The sequence below is a fragment of the Coenobita brevimanus genome, chromosome 20, assembly GCF_032717465.1.
Source record: "Coenobita brevimanus isolate Jiangsu-jjx chromosome 20, ASM3271746v2, whole genome shotgun sequence".
Lineage (NCBI taxonomy): Eukaryota > Metazoa > Arthropoda > Malacostraca > Decapoda > Coenobitidae > Coenobita > Coenobita brevimanus.
Window position 1 is genome coordinate 12,591,333 of NC_136973.1, and position 21,365 is coordinate 12,612,697.

Sequence of the window (21,365 nt, forward strand, 5' to 3'; positions counted from 1 at the left end):
ATCAAAAGAGTGGTGAAAAGCTCATTAGCAGCACAGACTCTTGCTGCTAGTGAAGCTGTTGATGCAAGCTACTATCTTGGTCAAATACTTTCTGATATTTTGTATAATGGGAGCCTTGTGAATAAGTTTCCAATAATTTGTAATGTTGACAACAAATCACTGTATGACAATGTACACTCCACAAAAAATGTGGCAGAGAAGAGGTTGAGAATAGATTTGGCCATAATCAAACAAATGATTCACCCCAGAAGAAATGTGTATGAATTGGTTAGAATCTAGCTCTCAAATTTCAGATAGTTTGACCAAGAAAGGAGCCAATGTTAAGCCTTTGATACAAGCTGTGTCGAGAGGTTTGTTGTAGGCTAATATGTACCAATGTATGTACATATTTTACCTTATTTTTTTTTAATGACAGGGAATGTGTTAAATATTGATTAACAATAATAGTTACTTTATGTTTGTATTTTTATATATTCCATGATTGTCAGTGCGCTTTTGTTTTGATTCAATGATGTTTACATAGCAAGGATGGAGGGGAAGGCGTGAGGCTGGCCGTATGGGTGGTCACTTGAATGAAAAGTTCCTGTGGTCTACATGAGTCTGCTTATCCTCTGTGCTTACTAGATCTACTGTTTAACATATACATCTATAAGGAAAACTATATTTCTTGATATCCTTCAAGCAGCTTGGCTTCCTCAGTTTCATCAAGGTCCTCTTGTTACTCTCTTATCCCATAAAAACAGATCTTCTTTGTCAATTTTATCTACTCCCATCATGGTCCTGAACACTGCAATCATGTCGCCTCTCTTTCTCCTTTCTTCTAAGGATGGCAAATCCAGCTTTTCCAGCCTCTCTCTGTACGACAGATCTGCCAGACTGGGGACCATCTTGGTTGCTGTTCTTTGTATTCTCTTAATCTTGTTTATATCTTTCTTTTTGTGTGGGGACCACACTACTGCTGCATATTCCAACCTGGGGCAAATCATGGCCACTATCAATTTTTTCATCTCCTCCTCATCCATGTAATGAAAAGCTACTCTTATATTAGTCAGGAGTTTATACATCTCTCTAACTGTCTTGTTAATGTGTTTTTCAGGTGACAAACTGTCCTGGACCAGTACACCCAAATCTTTCTCTTCTCTTGCTTTTGTGATTGGTTCATTACCCATCAAATAATTCAATGACGGCCTCTTGGTACTTTGACCCATTTCCAATATTTTACATTTCTTTGCATTGAATTTCATTTCCCACATCCGGCTCCATTCATGTATCCTATCCAGATCCTCCAGCAGCATTTTGCAATCCTCCTCAACCTCTACCTTCCTCATGATCTTTACATCATCAGCAAACAGACTTGCATAACTGTTCACTCCATCTACCATATCATTTACGTAAATCAGGAACATTACTGGCGCCAACACCGAGCCCTGTGGGACTCCACTTGTTACTTCCCTCCATCCAGACATCTTATCCTTTATTACTGTCCTCATTTGTCTGTCTCTCAAAAAGTCTCTCATCCATTCTAGGAGGTTCCCCTTCAGTCCTCCTATATGCTCTAGTTTCCACATTAGTCTCTTATGGGGTACCTTGTCAAAGGCCTTCTCCAAATCTAAATACACACAATCCACCCAACCTTCTCTTTCCTGAAGCACGTCAATCGCTCTTGAGTAAAAACTCAACAAATTGGAAACACATGGCCTTCCACTTCTAAATCCAAACTGACTATCAGCCAAAATATTCATCTCTTCCAGATATTTTATCCATCTATCTTTCAGAATTCTTTCACACAATTTTGCGACCATGCTGGTTAGAGGCACTGGTCTATAATTCAGGAGTTCTTCCTTGTTTCCTCCCTTATAAATTGGTACCACATTTGCCATCTTCCACTCTTGAGGCACTTTCCCCTCTTCCAGAGAACACACAATCAAACTGTGAATCTTATCTGCCAGTTGTTCTCTGTATTCCTTCAGTACCCAATTAGAGATTCCATCTGGTCCTGGGGCTTTCCTTACATCTTGAGTTTTCAGTAGTTTATACACTTCCTGTACTTCCACTTTTATATCTTTCATCACTACATTTCTAGTCACTACCTCTGCTTCCACAAACTCCTTTTCATCAGTGAAAACTGACTGGAAACGTTTGTTCATTATTTCTGCTTGCATTGCCACATCCTTATAGACCTCTCCTTCTACTTTCAGTTTGGTGATTCCTTCCTTTTGTTTCAGTTTGCCATTAACAAATCTATAAAACAGTTTGGGTTCATCCTTACATTTGTCTATTATACCTTTTTCAAAATTCCTTTCTTCTTCTCTGCGTATTCTTGTGTATTCATTTCTAGTTCTTTTATATTCTTCCTTTGTTCTGTTGTTACCTCTCTTTCTCCAATTGTTCCATGCTGTGTCTCTCTCTCTTTTTTTGCTATCATACACCTTTTATTAAACCACTCTTTTTTCCTGTTTTCTTTCTCCTTTACTCTTAGCACAAATTTTTCCACTCCCGAATAATACCGGTCTAGAAAAATATCCCACTTCCTCTGTATCTGTTGTTTCTCTGAATTTTCTCCAATCTGCATATTCAAAAAATGTTCTCAATCCTGTAAAGTTTGCTTTCCCAAAGTTGTACCTTCCCTGCCTATAAAGCTAGTCTCTTGGCTCCACGTTCCCTGTTATCATCTGGAACTCAATGACCACATGATCACTTTTTCCAATAGGACACTGATATTTCAAGGATTCTATTACATTGGGTTCTTTGGTAAACAGTAAGTCCAGTCTTGCTGGTGTGTCCTCACCTTGGAACCTTGTCTCTTCTTTGACCCACTGCGTCATCACATTGTTCATTGCTATATTTAATAATATAGTGCCCCACGAATCCTCGTCGCCTCCTGAGTCCCATTCCTCCCAGTTCACCTCTTTACAATTGAAGTCATTCATTCATTCATTCATTCATTGCCAGACGCCAAGTATCCCAGACGGGGTGGCCAATGGCTTAGAGTTAATTGTTTTACAGGGAGGGGCACTAATCCTCCACCAACCCCACTTGCATGTAGGGATGCCAACAGCATCTGGTGTTCCCAGGCGGTCACCCATCCAAGTACTAACCAGACCCAACGTTGCTTTCTGTATATATATATATATATATATATATATATATATATATATATATCATCATCATCATCATCAGCCGTTTGAGTATCCACTGCAGGACCGGCCTATCCCGACCGAAGTCAGGACGATACAGCCAATGTATCTCTACCAAGTGGCTTAGGCTGTATGGTAGGGATTGTATGTAGGGTGAGAAGCGCTTGTAAGTGTAATTGTAGTGTTGGAGTGGCTTTGGATGTGTGTGTAGTCTGTGAACCAAGTGTAATCGGACCGCGCAATCAGTTTCTGTAAATAACATGCCATGTCTGACAGCATTTCCTGGTATTCATCCTCACTCCATGCTCTTGTCTTAGGGGGAACATACACTACTGCCATATCTCGCTTGTTATTCTCTCCAGTTTCTAATTTCATCTTTATCACTTCAGCCCTGCCTTCTACCATTTCCACGGTATCTACATTTATGTTGTTCTTCACTGCTATCATCACTCCTCCTCCTGTTTTTTATTTTCTGTCTCTTCCACAGTTTGTATTTACCATCTCCCATATGAACATCAATATCTTCTCTTAACTTGGTCTCTACAAAGCACATAACGTCAGGTTCACGTATCTTCAAAAGATCATTGATTTCTAACCTTGCCAATATTAAACCATCAACATTAGTATATGCCACCTTCCAATGATTTTTGATGTTTTCTATACCCTCTTTTCTCCTTCTCTCCGCCGGTACCACTTCCTTAACTTCTGATCCATGACTCTCCAATAAAACACTGTCTTCTCTTTCTCCGTTCTCTGTTCATTTTTTACCGTTGCTTCCTTTACTAAATCCTTTATTTTAGCTCTTTCTTCCTCATTTGCATCTCTCCTTATCCAAACATTTTAAACCCTTCCTTATCCGATAGTTTCCATGTTCTACTCATAATTTCGTTAACTGTTGCTTGGGACTTAAACTTTACCTTCAATGGCCTTGCCCCTCCTTCCTCGTACTTTCCCAACCTAAACACCTCTTCAATCTCTTCTTGAGCTTCGTTGTTTTCCTCCATGACTATTGATATTATTTCTTTAACCTTACTCAGTTCTTCTCTTTCTCTGTCTGATCTTATTGTCATACATTTTTCTTTTTTTCATTCATTCATTCATTGCCAGACGCCATGTATCCCAAACGGGGTGACCAAGGGCTTAGAGTTAATTGTTTTACAGAGAGGGGCACTAATCCTCCACCAACCCCACTTGACACGTAGGGATGCCAACAACATCTGGTGTTCCCAGGCGGTCACCCATCCAAGTACTAACCAGACCCAACGTTTTTCTTTAACTCCTGAAATTATTATACATTTTTTCTTATCTGCTATATCTCTAACTAGAGATTCTCTACTTCTCAACACCCTAACCACTTCCCTCTCCACTTTTTCCTTGCTTTGTTGGTCTATAATCTCTCTCAAATTTACATTTCCCTCTTCCTGAATTTTCTTCCACCTCTTATGTTGCTCCATGATTTCTTTAATGTGCTCCTCCTTTATTCTTGATTTGGACTCATACTCATCTAGTTTGCTTTTCATCATGTCCCTTTCCTCTTCCAACCTCTTATTCTCCCTCTTAAGCTGTTTTATTTCATTCGAGGCTGATTCATTGTTCACTTTTAATTCAGTAACTTCCCTTTCTTGTTCATCACTACGTGTACAGATTTTTTCCAGTGTACTCCTTAAACTTTTGATCTTGTTTTCCTGCTCTATGGTCTGTTCCTGTAACACTTTAATCACTGCCCATACCTTTTTTATCTCCTGGACATTCCCCTCCGCTGTTTTCTCTACACCTGCTATTCTTGTCTGGTTCAACTTAATACTTCTTTTCCCCACATCCTCTTCACAAAAGCCCTCAAATTCTTTCTCACTGATCGTAAACAATGCACCGTCCATTTCCTCCATGATTCAACCGTGTGTTCTTACCTAATTGTTCTTACCTAATTGTATCTTTACAGGAATGAGTCAAGCTCGTATTGTCCCGTGTCTTAGACCATATTTATCGTACATATCCTTAAATTTGTGAATTGTTTTGGCACACACTATTTCATTCGGTAGTGCATTCCATTGATCAATTGCTCTGTTTGGGAAACTGAATTTCCTTACGTCTTTATCACCTCTCTTCTTATGCAGTTTTTTGCAGTGTCCTCTTGCTGATGCTTCTCCATATGTTAAGTAATCATTTATGTCTATTTTCTCCTTTCCTGATATGCACTTATATAGCATTATCATGTCACCTCATTTCCTTCTCTCCTGTAGTGTTGGAAGATTCAGTTTATTTAGTCTTTCTTCGTAGCTTAAGTCCCTTAAGCTTGGTATCCATCTTGTAGCGGCCCTTTGAACTTTTTCAATCTTGTCTATATGCTTTTTGAGATGAGGACTCCAGACTATTGATGCATATTCCAGGGTTGGTCTAATGAATGATGTTATTATCCTTCTTAGCATGTCTTCATTTATGTATGTGAATGCTATTCTCATATTTGCATGCAGTGTATACATGTTCCGTACCTTCTCACTGATGTGGTCAGCCAGAGATAGTCTGTTATTGATAATCACACCTAGGTCTTTCTCTCTTTCTGATGTGTATAGGGTTTTATTTCCTAACTTATAATCCCAATCAGGTCTTTTTCCGCTTTTACCAAACTTGATTACATGACACTTGTCCACATTGAATTCCATTTGCCATGTACTACTCCATTCATGAAGTTTATTTAATTCTTCTTGTAGCTTCTTGTGTGTGTGTGTGTGTGTGTGTGTGTGTGTGTGTGTGTGTGTGTGTGTGTGTGTTCTTACCTAATTGTTCTTACCTAATTGTATCTTTACAGGAATGAGTCAAGCTCGTACTGTCCCGTGTCTTAAACCATATTTATCGTACATATCCTTAAATTTGTGAATTGTTTTGGCACACACTATTTCATTCGGTAGTGCATTCCATTGATCAATTGCTCTGTTTGGGAAACTGAATTTCCTTACGTCTTTATCACCTCTCTTCTTATGCAGTTTTTTGCAGTGTCCTCTTGCTGATGCTTCTCCATATGTTAAGTAATCATTTACGTCTATTTTCTCCTTTCCTGATATGCACTTATATAGCATTATCATGTCACCTCATTTCCTTCTCTCCTGTAGTGTTGGTAGATTCAGTTTATTTAGTCTTTCTTCGCAGCTTAGGTCCCTTAGGCTTGGTATCCATCTTGTAGCGGCCCTTTGAACTTTTTCAATCTTGTCTATATGTTTTTTGAGATGAGGACTCCAGACTACTGATGCATATTCCAGGGTTGGTCTAATGAATGATGTTATTATCCTTCTTAGCATGTCTTCATTTATGTATGTGAATGCTATTCTCATATTTGCAAGCAGTGTATACATGTTCCGTACCTTCTCGCTGATGTGGTCAGCCGGAGATAGTCTGTTATTGATAATCACACCTAGGTCTTTCTCTCTTTCTGATGTGTATAGGGTTTTATTTCCTAACTTATAATCCCAATCAGGTCTTTTTCCACTTTTACCAAACTTGATTACATGACACTTGTCCACATTGAATTCCATTTGCCATGTACTACTCCATTCATGAAGTTTATTTAATTCTTCTTGTAGCTCCCTACAAGAGTCTGTGCTAGTAATTCTCCTTTGTATTTTTGCATCATCTGCAAACATATTCAGATAGTTCTCATTTCCAGTGTTACTGTTTATATCATTTATGTACACTAAAAACATGATTGGTGCCAGCACCGAACCCTGCGGTACTCCACTATGTGTGTGTATGTGTGTGTGTGTGTGTGTGTGTGTGTGTGTGTGTGTGTGTGTGTGTGTGTGTGTGTGTGTGTGTGTGTGTGTGTGTGTGTGTGTGTACAATGCTGTACAATATCATAACATCCATGTGCTAATTAGGTAGTTATCCTCTGACAAAGATTGACAGTGAGCTCACCAATAAGATGACATTTCAGTCCCCCTTTGGCACATGATTATAGAAACAACAGAGCCTATGAGAAGATGGCAATCCAGTAGTAACTTCCCTCCATGTCATCCTTAACAACCCCTCTATGCCTGGCACAACTTTCACACAATGGCCTTCTATCTATCTATCTATCTATTGCCAGACGCCTCAATCCCGTTTGGGGTGGCCACAAACAAATCGCCTCCACATCGTCCTGTCCCCCGCCATTTCACTGCCCTGCTCCCAACTCACACACCCCTCTCTCATATACCTCTCCACCCCATCCCTCCATCTCATCCTCGGCCTCCCCCTCCCTCTTCCCCCTTCCACCTCACTCACATACACTCTCTTCGTCAGTCTTTCACCCTCCATCCTCTCCACATGGCCAAACCACTTCAGTGTGTTCCTCATAACACTTCCTATCACATCCACATTCACACCACAACGCTCCTTTATATCCTCATTCGTCAGCCTGTCTCTCCATGTGACTCCACAGGCTTCTCTTAAATAACTCATTTCCACTGCTCTCACTCTTGACTTGTGTCCTTCCAACAACGTCCAAGCTTCACTTCCATACGTTAGAGTTGGTATCACAATACTGTCATGTAGTAACTTTTTCACTTCCACGCTCACTTCCCTGTTTCTTATCACTGCTTTCAAAGAACCAGCAACCTTTCTTCCCTGCTGTACCCTTTCAAGCACTTCACCCTCCAAACCTCCATCCTTACTCATCACACTACTCAAGTACTTAAACGTCCTCACATTTTCCAATTCCTCACCATCCAACCTCGCTGTACATTCACTGACTTCACCTCTCTCAAAGACCATCACCTTACACTTCCCTACATTCACCTTTAGATTCTGTTTCTTGCACACTCTCCCAAACTCATCCACCAAGCCTTGCAGCTCCCCTTTGTCTTCACTCAACAACACAGTATCATCTGCAAACAACAGTGCAGGGAGTTTCCAAACACTATCCTCTCTTACCAGGGCCACTCCAACATCCACTACCCTACCTTGTATCACTTTTATTACCCAATCCATGAACAGATTGAACAACCATGGAGACATGACACATCTCTGTTTCAACCCAACCTCCAAAGAGAAAAATTCACTTAGTTCACCATCCACACGGCAGCCTTAGCACCATCGTACATACTCTTCACAGCATTCAACAACTTCCCATCTACTCCATATATTCATAATACTTTCCACAATCCTTGTCTATCCACCATGTCATATGCTTTCTCCAAATCCATGAAAGCTGCATACAACTTCTTTCCCTTCTCTAGAAACTTTTCCACTAAAGATCTAAGAATGAATATCTGATCTATACAACCTCCTCCCTTCCTAAAGCCTCCCTGTTCTTCTCCAACTAATTCCTCTGTTCTTTCTCTAACTCTGTCTATAAGTATCCTACCATACACTTTTCCTATTATACTAAGAAGACAAATGCCCCTATGATTACCACACACTTCTTTTTCCCCTTTTCCTTTGTGCAAGGGAATAATTTTACCTGACTTCCAATCCTCCGGGACTCTACCTTCCTCCCAGGCCAATCTGCACATCTTCCACATCCATTCTACTACTATCTCTCCCCCATGCTTCAGCATTTCACCACACACTCCATCAATTCCTGGGACTTTCCCCAATTTAACTTTCTTCATTGCTTCCACAACTTCTATCCTACTGATTTCTTCCTGTCTTCTCACCTCCCTCCTCCTCCCAGCCATTCCCCAGCCACTTATACTCCCATTACTTCCATCCTGTATGTTCAACAATTCCTTAAACTGTTCTCTCCATCTGCTCAAATTTTTCTCCCTTCTCCACTAGTAATCTACCATTTTTATCTTTCACTCCCCTGCTAACCTCACTTCCAACCGGTCTTACTCTCTTCACCTCTTTCCAGAACATCTTCTTACAGTCCCTCCACTTTACACTCAAATTCCTTCCAAATTCCTCATCCACTCTCTTCTTACTCTCTCTTACTAATCTTTTCACCTCTCTTTTCTACATATAACTCTCTCTTCCGCCTCTCAACTTCTTCCATGCCCTTATTTCTCATCCATTCATTATATGCTTTCTTCTTTTGTGCCACAGCCTGTCTCACCTCTTCAGTCCACCACGCTGTTCCTTGCACCCCCCTCCGTCTTCTCTTCCTCCAACACACCACATCACATGCTGCACATATTTCTTCTGTAAATATCCTGCACACACCTTCCACGTAACCATCTGCTCCAATTCATAATTGCCCAATCGTTCCTCCACTTCTCTCTTATACTCTGCCTATTTCTCATCCTCTTGTAACCTTTCCACTCTCCTTGCAACTACTCCTTCCTCTCGTCTTTCCCTTCTTCTATTCCTCCATCTTACTTGTATCCAAATTCTGGCCACCACCAAGTAGTGGTCAGAAAGTCCACTCCCCCAACCTCTATAAGCTCTTGCATCCATTACACATCTTCGCATCCTTTCATCCACACACACATAATCAATCATTGCCTTCCTTTCATTCAGTTCACCACCCACCCTTCTCATCACTCGCCATGTATATCTGTGGTTCATTTTATGCCTGAAGAGGGTATTGGCTATCACCAACCCCCTCCCAGCACAAATGTCCACTAACGCACTGCCATTCTCATCTATCGCAGCAGGCACACCCCACTCACCAACTATTCCACCCACCTTCACATTCCCTACTTTGCCATTCATATCACCGATCAAAAACACTCTCTCATTCTTTCCAAACTTTTCGATGCACACTTCCACATTTGTCCAGAACTCTTCTCTCACTCTGCTAGCACGATCTTGCGTTGGCACATACACACACACAATCGCCCACATTTGTATTCCAACTTTCAACTTTACCCACACAATCCTTGACCCAACTGATCCATACTCTCTTATGCTCTTCTTCCATCTTTTACTCACAACTATACATACTCCTTCCTTTGCCCTCTCATTCTCACCTACTCCTGCACATATACCCCAACCATACTCCCATTCTCTCACACTTTCTCCTCTCCATGTTTCAGCCATTCCACATACATCCAGTTTTGTACCCTCAAGCACGCGGACAATCTCTCTCTCTCTCTTTCACCTCATCATTCGCTCCTCTTACATTCCACGTAGCCATTACCAAGTCCGGTCCTGGGTCGTCATCGTTTGGTCAGTCCTTGTCCGAGGCTTCTTGTTTGTTTTTTTAGTTAGCTGTTTTCTGGGGAGGGGCAGTAACCCTCCGCCAACCCATTTAGTCACCTTTTATGACAAGCAGGGATACTGGGGGAGTATTCTTGAAAAAAACCCTACCCCCATTAATAAACATACTTTATGTACCTGATGCTGCTGTTGAGTAACCCCAGTCTATCTGGTTGAGCAAACCCATCAATTGCAGGCAAGCAACTGCCCCCGCAGGGCTGTTCCCATGCAGTGAAATGATGTCCCCTTGTGGCAGACAGCTGGGAAAAGTGATGTTTGGTTCCCAGATGAACACTATATTTGTGTCTCTCCACCCAGTTAACAAGGGGACCAGAGTAAGTAAGTAAGGGGGAGGAGGTGGCTCGATTGGTAGAGAAGTGGCCTGCAGTCCATACAGACCCAGGTTCAAATTCCCGCTGGGGCAGGGAACAGTTTAATTATTTGAATTTCATTAAATCAGGCTTTACTGACCTACCAGAAGCCTCGATGACATGCCGTAAAAATACCCCCGCTAATACCAATAAACCAGTCCTGTATGAGACAGCCCTATCACGTATTCAGTATGGACGGTGGGTGTTAGAGCCGAAGTGGTGCCATATGGAGGTGTATAATATGTAGGAGGACTACTGGGCCTTGACAGCAGGCTGTGTAACCTATGCCCAGAGTCGTAAAAAAAAAAAAAAAAAAAAAAAAAAAGAGTCCAAATCACCCTGTTTTTGGTTATGTGGTTATCACCCAGTGTTGTAAATGGTTTCCTGGTTGTAGGAAGCCCTAAGGCTTGTTGCTTAGTGTAAAGCCATCTGAAGTGGAAAGAAGGGTAATAAAAAGTGATAGGAAAGAATAAAGAAATTGGAAGAAAGGAGGGCAAACACAGAAAAACAATGATAAATGTGATGATGTAGGCAGCACTACATTAAGTGAGTGGATGATGGTCACCACCACTTACCACTTTATATAAACTATAATGGCAGGCATGGTGTGAAAGAAAAGGAGGCATGAGGAAGGAGGCGTGCAGTGGTTCTTTATGCACTGCAGTGCCTCTCATAATGGGAGGAAGCCATCTGGGGCTTGCACTCTGACTTATGCACATTCTACTTGTGCCATAAACTCTTTTTGGACCTGACCAACCTTTCATTGCATTATGTACAATTTGTCTGGTGACAACACACATACAGGCAAGCTCACCGTAAGGGAAAAAGCGCGTGTGGCCAAGAGCCAGTAGCAATTAACCCTTTATAGCATGGGTTTTATAACACAATACCCTGGTAGTATCGGTAACCTGTTTTATGAGGGGGACCACTATACACTTACTGCACAGTTGAGGATAGAAGTTGGTCTTCTATTTCATTTCAACTTCCTGACATTGAGGGCATGTCTGTCACCTTCCTCCCTAATGCACTATATCCAAAGAGTGTCATCCAAGGGCAGATAAGCATATCAAGTCTCCTTTAGTTTAGGGATAATAGCCACCACGAGGAAGTAAGAAGATGGCATGGTGAAGTACAGTACACCCTCGATATAACGAACTACAGTAACTGGTACCAGACCCTTGAAACTGGTACCAGACCCTTGACGTTAAAGCCGCTAACTGACGAGAGTCAAACACCATTTTGGGATGACTTAATACGTGTAGTATTGGTGGTATGGGAGACGATGAGATCGTAGTATTAGGGGAGGATTTAAATGGTCATGTTGGTGAAGTAGCTCAAGGATATGAAGAAGCATATGGAGGATGTGCATATGGTACAAGAAATGAGAAAGGGGGAAGAGCGCTCAAGTTTGGGGAGACAATGAACATGATTGTATGCAATGCACATTTTAAGAAAAGACAGAGTATATGTAAGAGTCTGGGGGAAACAGAAGTCACATAGACTATTTCCTGGTCACAAGGATAGATACGAGGTTAGTGAGGGATGTAAAAGTTATAGGGAGCAAGGAGTGTGAACAGCAACACAAGTTATCGATACGTGACATGGTGCTTGAGGAGCAGGTGATGAAAAAGAGGACCTATGCACCTAGGAGGATAATACGGAAGTTGAAAAGACAACCATTAAGGGATGCCTTTTATTGTGAGATGAGGAGAATGGTGGCTGAACAGGGAGATGTGGACAGAAGTGTTAATGAATGGTACAGAGCCCTCAAGACAAACCTCTTGAGAGTTACTGATTTTGTATGTGGATGGACAAGAGGCCCACCAAGACATAATGTGACTTGGTGATGGGATGAGGGTGTAGAAGCTGTAGTTAAGGAGAAAAGAAGGCTTTTCAGGGAATGGAAGAAGGATGGTAACAAAGTGGAATACTTGGCTGCCAATTGCAAGGCTAGAAAAGAGGTTTACAGGGTGAAGTCTGAGTCACAGAGAAATTTACTTGATACCCTAAATCATGTGGAAAGGAAGAATATGATTTTTAAAGTGGCAAACCAGACACAGAGGGAGAATAAGGATATCATAGATGAGCAGTGTGTGAAAAATGATGAGAGAAGACTTGTGAGGAACAGTGAGTATATTAAAGATGCATGGGGAAAGCATTACAGTTGGTTGTTGAATGAGGAGTTTGACTGGGACAGGGAAGGTTTGAAGCCAGCAGATCCAGTGTTTGGCCCATGGCCTTTGACTGACACTGCTACTGTGAGCAAGGCAATAGGCAGCATGCAGGTGGGGAAGGCAGCAGGTGTGTCTGGGTTGATTGCTGAAATGCTGAAGGCTTCAGGAGATATAGGAGGGAGGTTAGTCACTGACCTGATAAATACAATCATATACGAGTGTGTTGTCCCAGATGATCGGCTGAAGAGTGTAGTTGTAAATGTGTACAAGGGGAAGGGTGGTGCCCTGGAAGGAGGAAATTATAGGTGCATAAAACTTTTAGACCAGATATAAAGGCAATGGAGAGAGTTCTAGAAAGTATGAATAGAGAAAGAGTGAATACTGATGAGATGCAGTTTGGTTTTATGCCAGGCAAAGGGCCCACTGATGCCATGCTCACTGTTCAACGGCTACAGGAAAAATATATAGGACAGAAAAGGGAACCGTACTTTGATTTTGTTAATTTGGAGAAGTCCTATGACAGTCCCTAGAGAGGTGGTGAGGTGGACAACGAGAAAGCTTGGGATCGAGGAGTGGCTTGTTAGGGTCATTATGGCAATGTGTATGGGTGCTTGCACCCAAGTAAGGGTGAAAGGAGATTTGAGTGATGAGTTTTCCGTGAAGCTGGTGTGCATCAGGGGTCGGTCTTGAGCCCCTTTTTGTTTATTATGGTACTTGAGGCCCTCTCACATGACTTCAGAAATGGACTCCCATGGGAGATGTTGTATACTGATAATTTGGTGTTGGTTGCAAAGGATGAAAGGGAGGCAGAGGAAAGATTTAGGAAGTGGGGAGATGGTATGGGGCACAAGGGCTTAAGAGTAATTGCAGATAAAACAAAAGTGATGATACCTAGGGTTGGTGGAGGTACTGTCAAAGACGAGGGAGAGTGGCCATGTGCGATGTGCCACAAGGGCGTGGGAAGTAATTCCATCTTGTGCAGTACTTGTGTTAAGTGGGTGCATAAGAGACGTAGTGGTAGAGACGTAGTGGTCCTAGAGGCTGACTGGGAGATAACACGGACTTCAAGTGTGCAGTGTGTCAGGAAGAGCAGGTGGATATTGTCAGGTGTGAGAGGATTGAACTTGTTGCTGAGTCTCTTCAGTGTGTGGAAGAGTTTTGTTATTTGGGAGGTGTGTAATGAGCTGGAGGTGGGGCAGGAGCTAGCTCTGTGGCTAGGGTGAGAAGCGGTTGGAAGAAGTTCAGGGAGTTGTTGCCTCTCCTGATACTGACAGGGCTCTCCCTCTGTGCTAAGGGATCATTGTATGTGGTATGTGTTAGAGAGTGTAATGCTGTATGTTGGTGAGACCTGAGCAGTAAAGGAAGAGGATATATTTATTTATTTTTTTTTATGTGTCCAACTCTGGGCATAGACTTCACAGCCTGCTATCAAGGCCCAACAGTCCTCCTACATACCATACACCTCTACATGTCACCACTATGGCCCTAACACCCACTGTCCATATTGAATACATGCTAGGGCTGTCTCATACAGGACTAGTGTATTGGTATTAGCATGGGTATTTTTACGAAATGTCGGCGGAACTTCTGGTAGATCAGTAAAGTCTGATTTAATGAAATTCAAATCCTTTAACTGTTCCCTGCCCCAGCGGGGATTTGAACCTGGGTCCGGTAGGACTGCAGGCCACCTCTCTACCGACTGAGCCACCGCCTCCAACATACAGAAATGGCAATGATTATGTGGCTGTGCAGTGCATCCTTGGGTGCAAGGCCTGGGGGGGTGGCTAGGTTTATGATGGAAGAGTTGAGAAGTAGGATGGGACTGGAATGTATTGGTGTTGTGATGAGAAGAGGTAGATTGAACTGGTTTGGGAATGTGGGGAGGATGGGGGATGGTAAGTGGGTGCAGAAAGTGAGGAGTGTTAATGGTAAGTGGGTGCAGAAAGTGAGGAGTGTTAATGGTAAGTGGGTGCAGAAAGTGAGGAGTGTTAATGTTGGGGGTAGGGTAGTGAGAGGTAGACCGAAAAAGACCTGGGACGAGGCCACTGAGTGTGACCTCAGGATTATGGGACAAAATTGAGAAGCTGCCAGAGATCGAGCAGCATGGAGAGCCGCCAGTAGGTGACCAAAGCCAAGGCAAGTACGCATGTTGAAGCCTTCAAAAACGAAGACAAAAACAAAAACATGCCGTTCAGTAACTTCCCTGGCAATGTGACTTTTACCAAACAAAGATCATTAAATACAGAGCGTTGTTCAGCCATACAGTCGTAAACAATAACATACAGCTAGGTCTAAATGGTTCTCTTTCTCAATAAATGCTCTATTTATGGCTTCCCTCACAATGCTGGTCACCCAGAGACCGATGCGGCATTCTGTGGGATGCAGAGGAGTGCGCGAGTGCGAGTAGTGACCCCAAGCTGGTTGGTGTTCCCTGTGCGTCCATCCTTTTGCTGAACAAAATTCACTAAAAGAACATAACGTTTGGCCAGGTCAAGGTGATTGTTAAAACTGAAATTCGTTAAAAGAGGGTCTGGCATATTGAGGGTTTACTGTATTATGGAAACTTTGGTCCTTGACTGTGCACTGCTTACTAAATACTAAACACAAAAAATACTACTGTACTGACCAATTGGAATGTCCAGCTTGATGTCTGGAGTTTTGTCATAGCCACGTGAACGAAGTACATCTTCAGTGTGGTAGCTGATGTTTAGTTGGTCCAGCTTACGGCACAAGTGAAACTCGTACTCGTGGCCAATGGAACTGGTGGTTAAAAGATAAGCAATGATATTATGGTATTCTCTAAGCTATCTATTTCATGAAACCTAATACAGACACTCCTAATCACAGTATAAGTAAGGATGTTTTCCAGAATATCACAACTTTTCACACACTGTAATTTGCAACTGATGTTGAGTAACCCATCTGTCTGGCAGAGTAGACCCATCAACTGCACGAAAGCAACCATTTCCTCACGTCTATCCTGTGCGTGAACTGATGTTCCTTTGCTATGGAGAGTGCCTTTCTGCAGCAAGGTGTAAGGAAGAATGTGGAGGTTTGGTTCCTGGATGGGTTCCACATCAGCATGCCTATGCAGTTATGAGGGGCAACTTAATAGGTTCCACATCACCTCATTATCTGGTTAAATGAGTACCACCTAGTGTTATAAAAGGCTTCCTGGGTTACAGGAAACCATTAGGCTTGACACTCAGTGTAGAGGCACCTGAACTGGAATCAAGAGTAAGAAAAGGTGACAGGAAGGATAGGAGATTCAGAAAGAGAAGAAGGCAGACACAGATAAAGAATGATAAAGGTGAAGGAGGAAGCAGACTGCACTACACTGAGTGAGTGTAACCAGGTTTATGGGTACCATTGGAACTTTTTAATTTTAACCCGTGGATTGCACAATTATCTTTTTTTTTTCCCACCCCGTGGTGTGCAAAAAAATTATTATTATTATATTTTTTAGTTTTTGTTTATTATAAACATGAAGATAAACATCCAGGGCATCATCTGGTAAAAAAAAATCTCTCTCTCTCCGTCTCTGCGTAGCGCCATGCGTAGGTTTACATAGGGGAGTAGTGAAAAAGTGAAAAAAACAATTTTTTTTTTTGCTTTTCGTTTTCGTTTTCGTTTTTAAAGGCTCCAACATGCTTGCATGTGTCGGCCTTGGTCACCTAATGGCGGCTCTCCACGCTGCACGATCCATTGCAGCCTCCCTGTTCAGTCCCTTAACCCTAAGGTCACACTTAATGACCTCGTCCCATGTCTTTCTCGGTCTACCCCTCACAACCCACCCCCAATATTAACACTTCTCACCTTCCTCACCCAATTATCATCCCCCATCCTCTCCACATGTCCAAACCACCTCAATCTACCTCTCCTCATCACAACACCAATACACTCCAGTCCCATCCTACCTCTCAACTCTTCCATTGTAAACCCAACCCCTCCAGGCCTTGGACGCAGGGACGCACTGCACATCCACCTAATCATTGTCATTTCAGTACGTCTGAGCCGGCGAATGTCTTCCTCCTTCACTGCCCAGGTCTCACTACCATACAGCATTACACTCCTAACACATGCTGCATACAAAGACCCCTTAGCATGTAGGGAGAGCCCTCTCAATGTCAGGAGAGGCAAGAGCTCCCTGAACTTCTTCCAACCACTTCTCACCCTAGCCACAGAGCTAGCTCCAGCCCCACCTCCAGCACACAACATGTCTCCCAAATAACAAAACTCTTATACACACTCAAGAGATTCACCAGCAAGTTCAATCCTTTCACGTCTGACGATCTCCACCTGCTCACCCCGGCACGCCGTACACATAAAATCAGCATTATCTCGCAGTCTACCTCTGATACCACTACATCTCTTATGCACCCATTTATCACACACACTGCACAAGATGGAATTACTTCCCACGCCCTTGTGGCAAACTGCACATGGCCACTCTCCCTCGTCTTTGACAGTACCGCCACCAACCCTAGATATCATCACTTTTGTTTTATCTACATTTACTCTTAAACCCTTTTGCCCCATACCATCTCTCCACTTCCTAAACCTTTCCTCCGCCTCCCTTTCATTCTCTGCAATCAACACCAAATCATCAGCATACAACAACTCCCACGGGAGTCCGTTTCTAAAGTCACGTGAAAGGGCTTCAAGTACCATGATAAACAACACGGGACTCAAGACTGACCCCTGATGCACACCAACATTCACGGAAAACTCATCACTCAAATCTCCATTCACTCTCACCTGGGTGTGAGCACCCACATACATGGCCATAACCACCCTAACCAGCCACTCCTCCAAGCCATGCTTTCTCATTGCCCACTTCACCACCTCTCTAGGGACTCTGTCAAAGGCCTTTTCCAAATCAACAAAAACAAAATAAAGATCCCTTCTCCTACCAATATATTTTTCCTGAAGCTGTCGAACAATGAATATGGCATCAGTGGTCCCCCTACCTGGTATAAACCCAAACTGCATCTCATCAATATTCACTCTTTCTCTAATCATACGTTCTAAAACTCTCTCCATTACCTTCATTATCTGATCTAAAAGCTTTATACCTCTATAATTTCCTCTTTCCAGGGCATCACCCTTCCCTTTATACACATTTACAATTACACTCTTCAGCCAATCATCTGGGACAACACACTCATAAATAATCCTGTTTATCAGGTCAGTGACTAAACTCACCCCTATATCGCCTGAGGCCTTCAACATTTCGGCAGTCAACCCAGACACACCTGCTGCCTTCCCCACCCTCATCCTGCCTATTGCCTCATTCACAGTAGCAGTATCAATCAAAGGCCAAGGGCCAGACACTGGATATGCTGGCTCCAAACCTTCCCTGTCCCAGTCAAACTCCTCATTCAACAACCGGTTATAATGCTCTCTCCATGCATCTTTAATATCCTCACTGTTCACCACTACCCTTCCTTCATCATTCTTCACACACTGCTCACCTATGATATCCCGATTATCCCTCTTCATCTGACCTGCCACCCTAAATATATTTTTCCTTTGCCCATGATTTAGGTTATCAAGTAATTGTCTCTGTGACTCAGACTTTGCCCTGTATACCTCTCGCATAGCCCTACGCTTGGCAGCCAAATATTCCTCTTTGCTACCACCCTTCTTCCATTCCCGGAAAAGCCTTCTTTTCTCCTTAATTGCAGCTTCTACACCCTCATCCCACCACCAAGTTACTTTATGTCTTGGTGGTCCTCTTGTCCAGCCGCATGTTACATCGGTAACTCTCAAGAAATTGTTCTTGAGGGCTCTGTACTGTTCATTAACGCCTCTGTCTACAGCTCCCTGTTCAGCCACCACTCTCCTCAACTCGCTTTTGTTTATTATAAACTTTAAGATAAACATCCAGGGCATCATCTAGTGAAAAGAAAAAAATCTCTCTCTCTCTCTCTCCGTCTTTGCATAGCGCCATGCGTAAGTTTGCGTAGGGGTGGAGAAGTTAGCAGCAATGCACAGCCAGAATAGCCTGAGTTGTGGCTCGCACCTCGACGCTACCTAGCCTGAGCTGTGGCTTGCAATCCACAGGTTAAACACTGACGGCTTCACCCCAATCTGATAATAGTTTGGGAAAGCGACCCTTCAATCTGGTGAAGGTTTGGGTCAGCAAAATGCTATCAAACATGCAGGACCCGGTGAAGGTTCCCTCAATGACGTATAGTGTACAATCACATTCGCAAACACAGCTACTACTAAAAAATTTCCACATGCACTTTCTCACCTTACAATCCAAAAGCCTTTCACATCTATACTGCATTCACTCATGAAAGACTGGGTGAAGGCAGGTTACTTCTTCAATGACAGGCAGGGTTAGCACTACCAAGGTTACATAAATTCAGGGTGTTTCAAGGGTATTATTTTTTTTCAAAATTCAGACGATGTTAGGGTTTTAATCACTATTTTCTGACACGTTTACACAAACTTTTCATGATCTATGAGCTGCAGACTGTGGGACATTTGGGTTTACAAAAAAAAAAGTTTACTCCATCAAACTTACTATAAACATATACTTTGGAGCTGCTGACTGGGAGGCCTTCAGGCAGTACTTCTTTGATTTTCCCTGGAATGATTATTGCTTCCACAGCCAAGAGCATTATGAGTGTGCCTTATGCATTACGGAGGTTATTCTCTCTGGCATGGAAGCATACATTCCCTTCTCTTATCCTATGACTAATGAAAAAAAAAAAAAATGGTTTAATTGCACTTGTTCTATTGCTGTCCACAACAAGGAAAATTCCTTCAAAAGATACCAGAGCCAATCCATCCCTGAATCTCATTTATGTTTCTGCCTAGATTCATGCTAAGCAATATCCTTCACTCTGCTAAAAATAATTTCAATCATACTTGGGGGCACTCACCATCCATTCACTCGATGAAGTGTTGCTCTCAGGTGACTGCCCTGCCCTTTCCTCTCTCCCTTCTTTCTTTCCTTCCTTCTCTTCTGTCTTTCTTTCCTTCACTCTTTCCTCCTTCACTCTTTCCACTTCCTTCTGCCTGTGGGTGACTCTACACTAAGTAACAAGCCAAATGGTTTCCTGCACACCAGGAGACCACTTACTACACTGGGTGGTAACCATATAACCAAATTTTGGCGCCTGGTGGTTTAGTGGGTAATTATGGCACTCCAATCAAACTGAGCCAGTGAAGGTTTATATCCATGAGGTAGTTGAGGTTTATTACTCATGTAATGCCACTCAGGGATGAATGAGGCTGGTAACTCTCATCTTAAATGTCAGGACCAACTTGCCTAGCCCCGGGCTCCCACGCTCCTCATGAGGCAACGTAGGATTGGATGATAAATGAATGAATAAATACTCTCAAGCCCTTAAACCCCTTATCATCTCTCCAATACCCTAGCCTTTCCTCTGCTTCCCTTTCATTCTCTCAAATCAGCACCAAGTCATCAGCATACAACACCTCCATGGGAGTCCATTTCTGCAATCACATGAGAGAGCTTCATGTACCATGACAAACAGTAAGAGGATCATGACTAACCCTGATGCATGCCAACATTCACAGAAAACTCACCACTCAAACTTCCATTCACCCTTACCTGGGTGCAAGTACCCACATACACAACCATAACCACTCTAACCAGCCACTCCTTGATCCCAAGCTTTTTTATTTTCCACTTCACCACCTCCCTAGGTACTCTGTCAAAGGCCTTTTCCAAATCAACATAAGCAAAGTAAAGATCCCTTTCCTTTCCCATATATTTTTTCTGAAGCTGTCAGACAATGAATATGGCATCAGTGGACCCTTTGCCTGGCATAAACCCAAACTGGATATCATCAATATTCACTCTTTCCCTAATCATCTATCTATGTATCTAAAACCCGACGCCCTAATCCTGCAAAGGGTGTCCATAGACAAAACGCCTCCAAGTCGCTCTGTCACCCACCATTTGACTGCCCTCCCCCCAACTCACTCATACCTAATCATACCTTCTAGAAACCACTCCATTACCTTCAATATCTGGTCTAAAAGTTTTATGCCTCTATAATTTCCTCTTTCCAGGGCACTGCCCTTGCCCTTGTATACCTTAACAATCACACTCTTCAACAAGTCACCTGGGATAACACACTCATGCACAATAAACCCTCGATATACCAAACTCTCTTTTAACGAATTTCTGTTTTAATGATTACCTTGAGCTGACTGAATGTTATGTTCATTTAATGAATTGTAGTTGGTAAAACAATGGATACGAAGGAAACACTGACCAGTGGCGTCCCTACACACACACACACACACACACACACACACACACACACACACACGCACGAATGCACACAAACCCGAGCTCCTCCACATCCTGCAGAATGCTGCATCAGTCTCTGGGTGACCAGCATCATGAGAGAAGCCATAAATAGAGCATTTATTGTGAAAAAGAGCCATTATAGACCTAGCTGTATGTTACTGTGTACAAATGTATGGCTGAACAACGCTCTATTATTAAAGATCTTTGTTCGGTAAAAGCCACCATACCATGGAAATTACTGAACAGCACAGCATTTGACTTTAATGAACTTTTG

The 21,365-nt window shown here is 42.7% G+C and overlaps 1 protein-coding gene across 1 annotated transcript in view; it reads right to left on the minus strand.

Moving 5' to 3' along the window:
• Window positions 1-21,365, minus strand: part of LOC145391976 (CDAN1-interacting nuclease 1) — a 186,816-nt gene that overhangs the window by 52,654 nt on the left and 112,797 nt on the right. Inside the window, exon 7 of the mRNA XM_080266488.1 lies at window positions 15,419-15,552. Within this exon, the coding sequence (XP_080122614.1) occupies window positions 15,419-15,552 (134 nt within the window). The remainder of the gene's footprint in view (window positions 1-15,418; window positions 15,553-21,365) is intronic.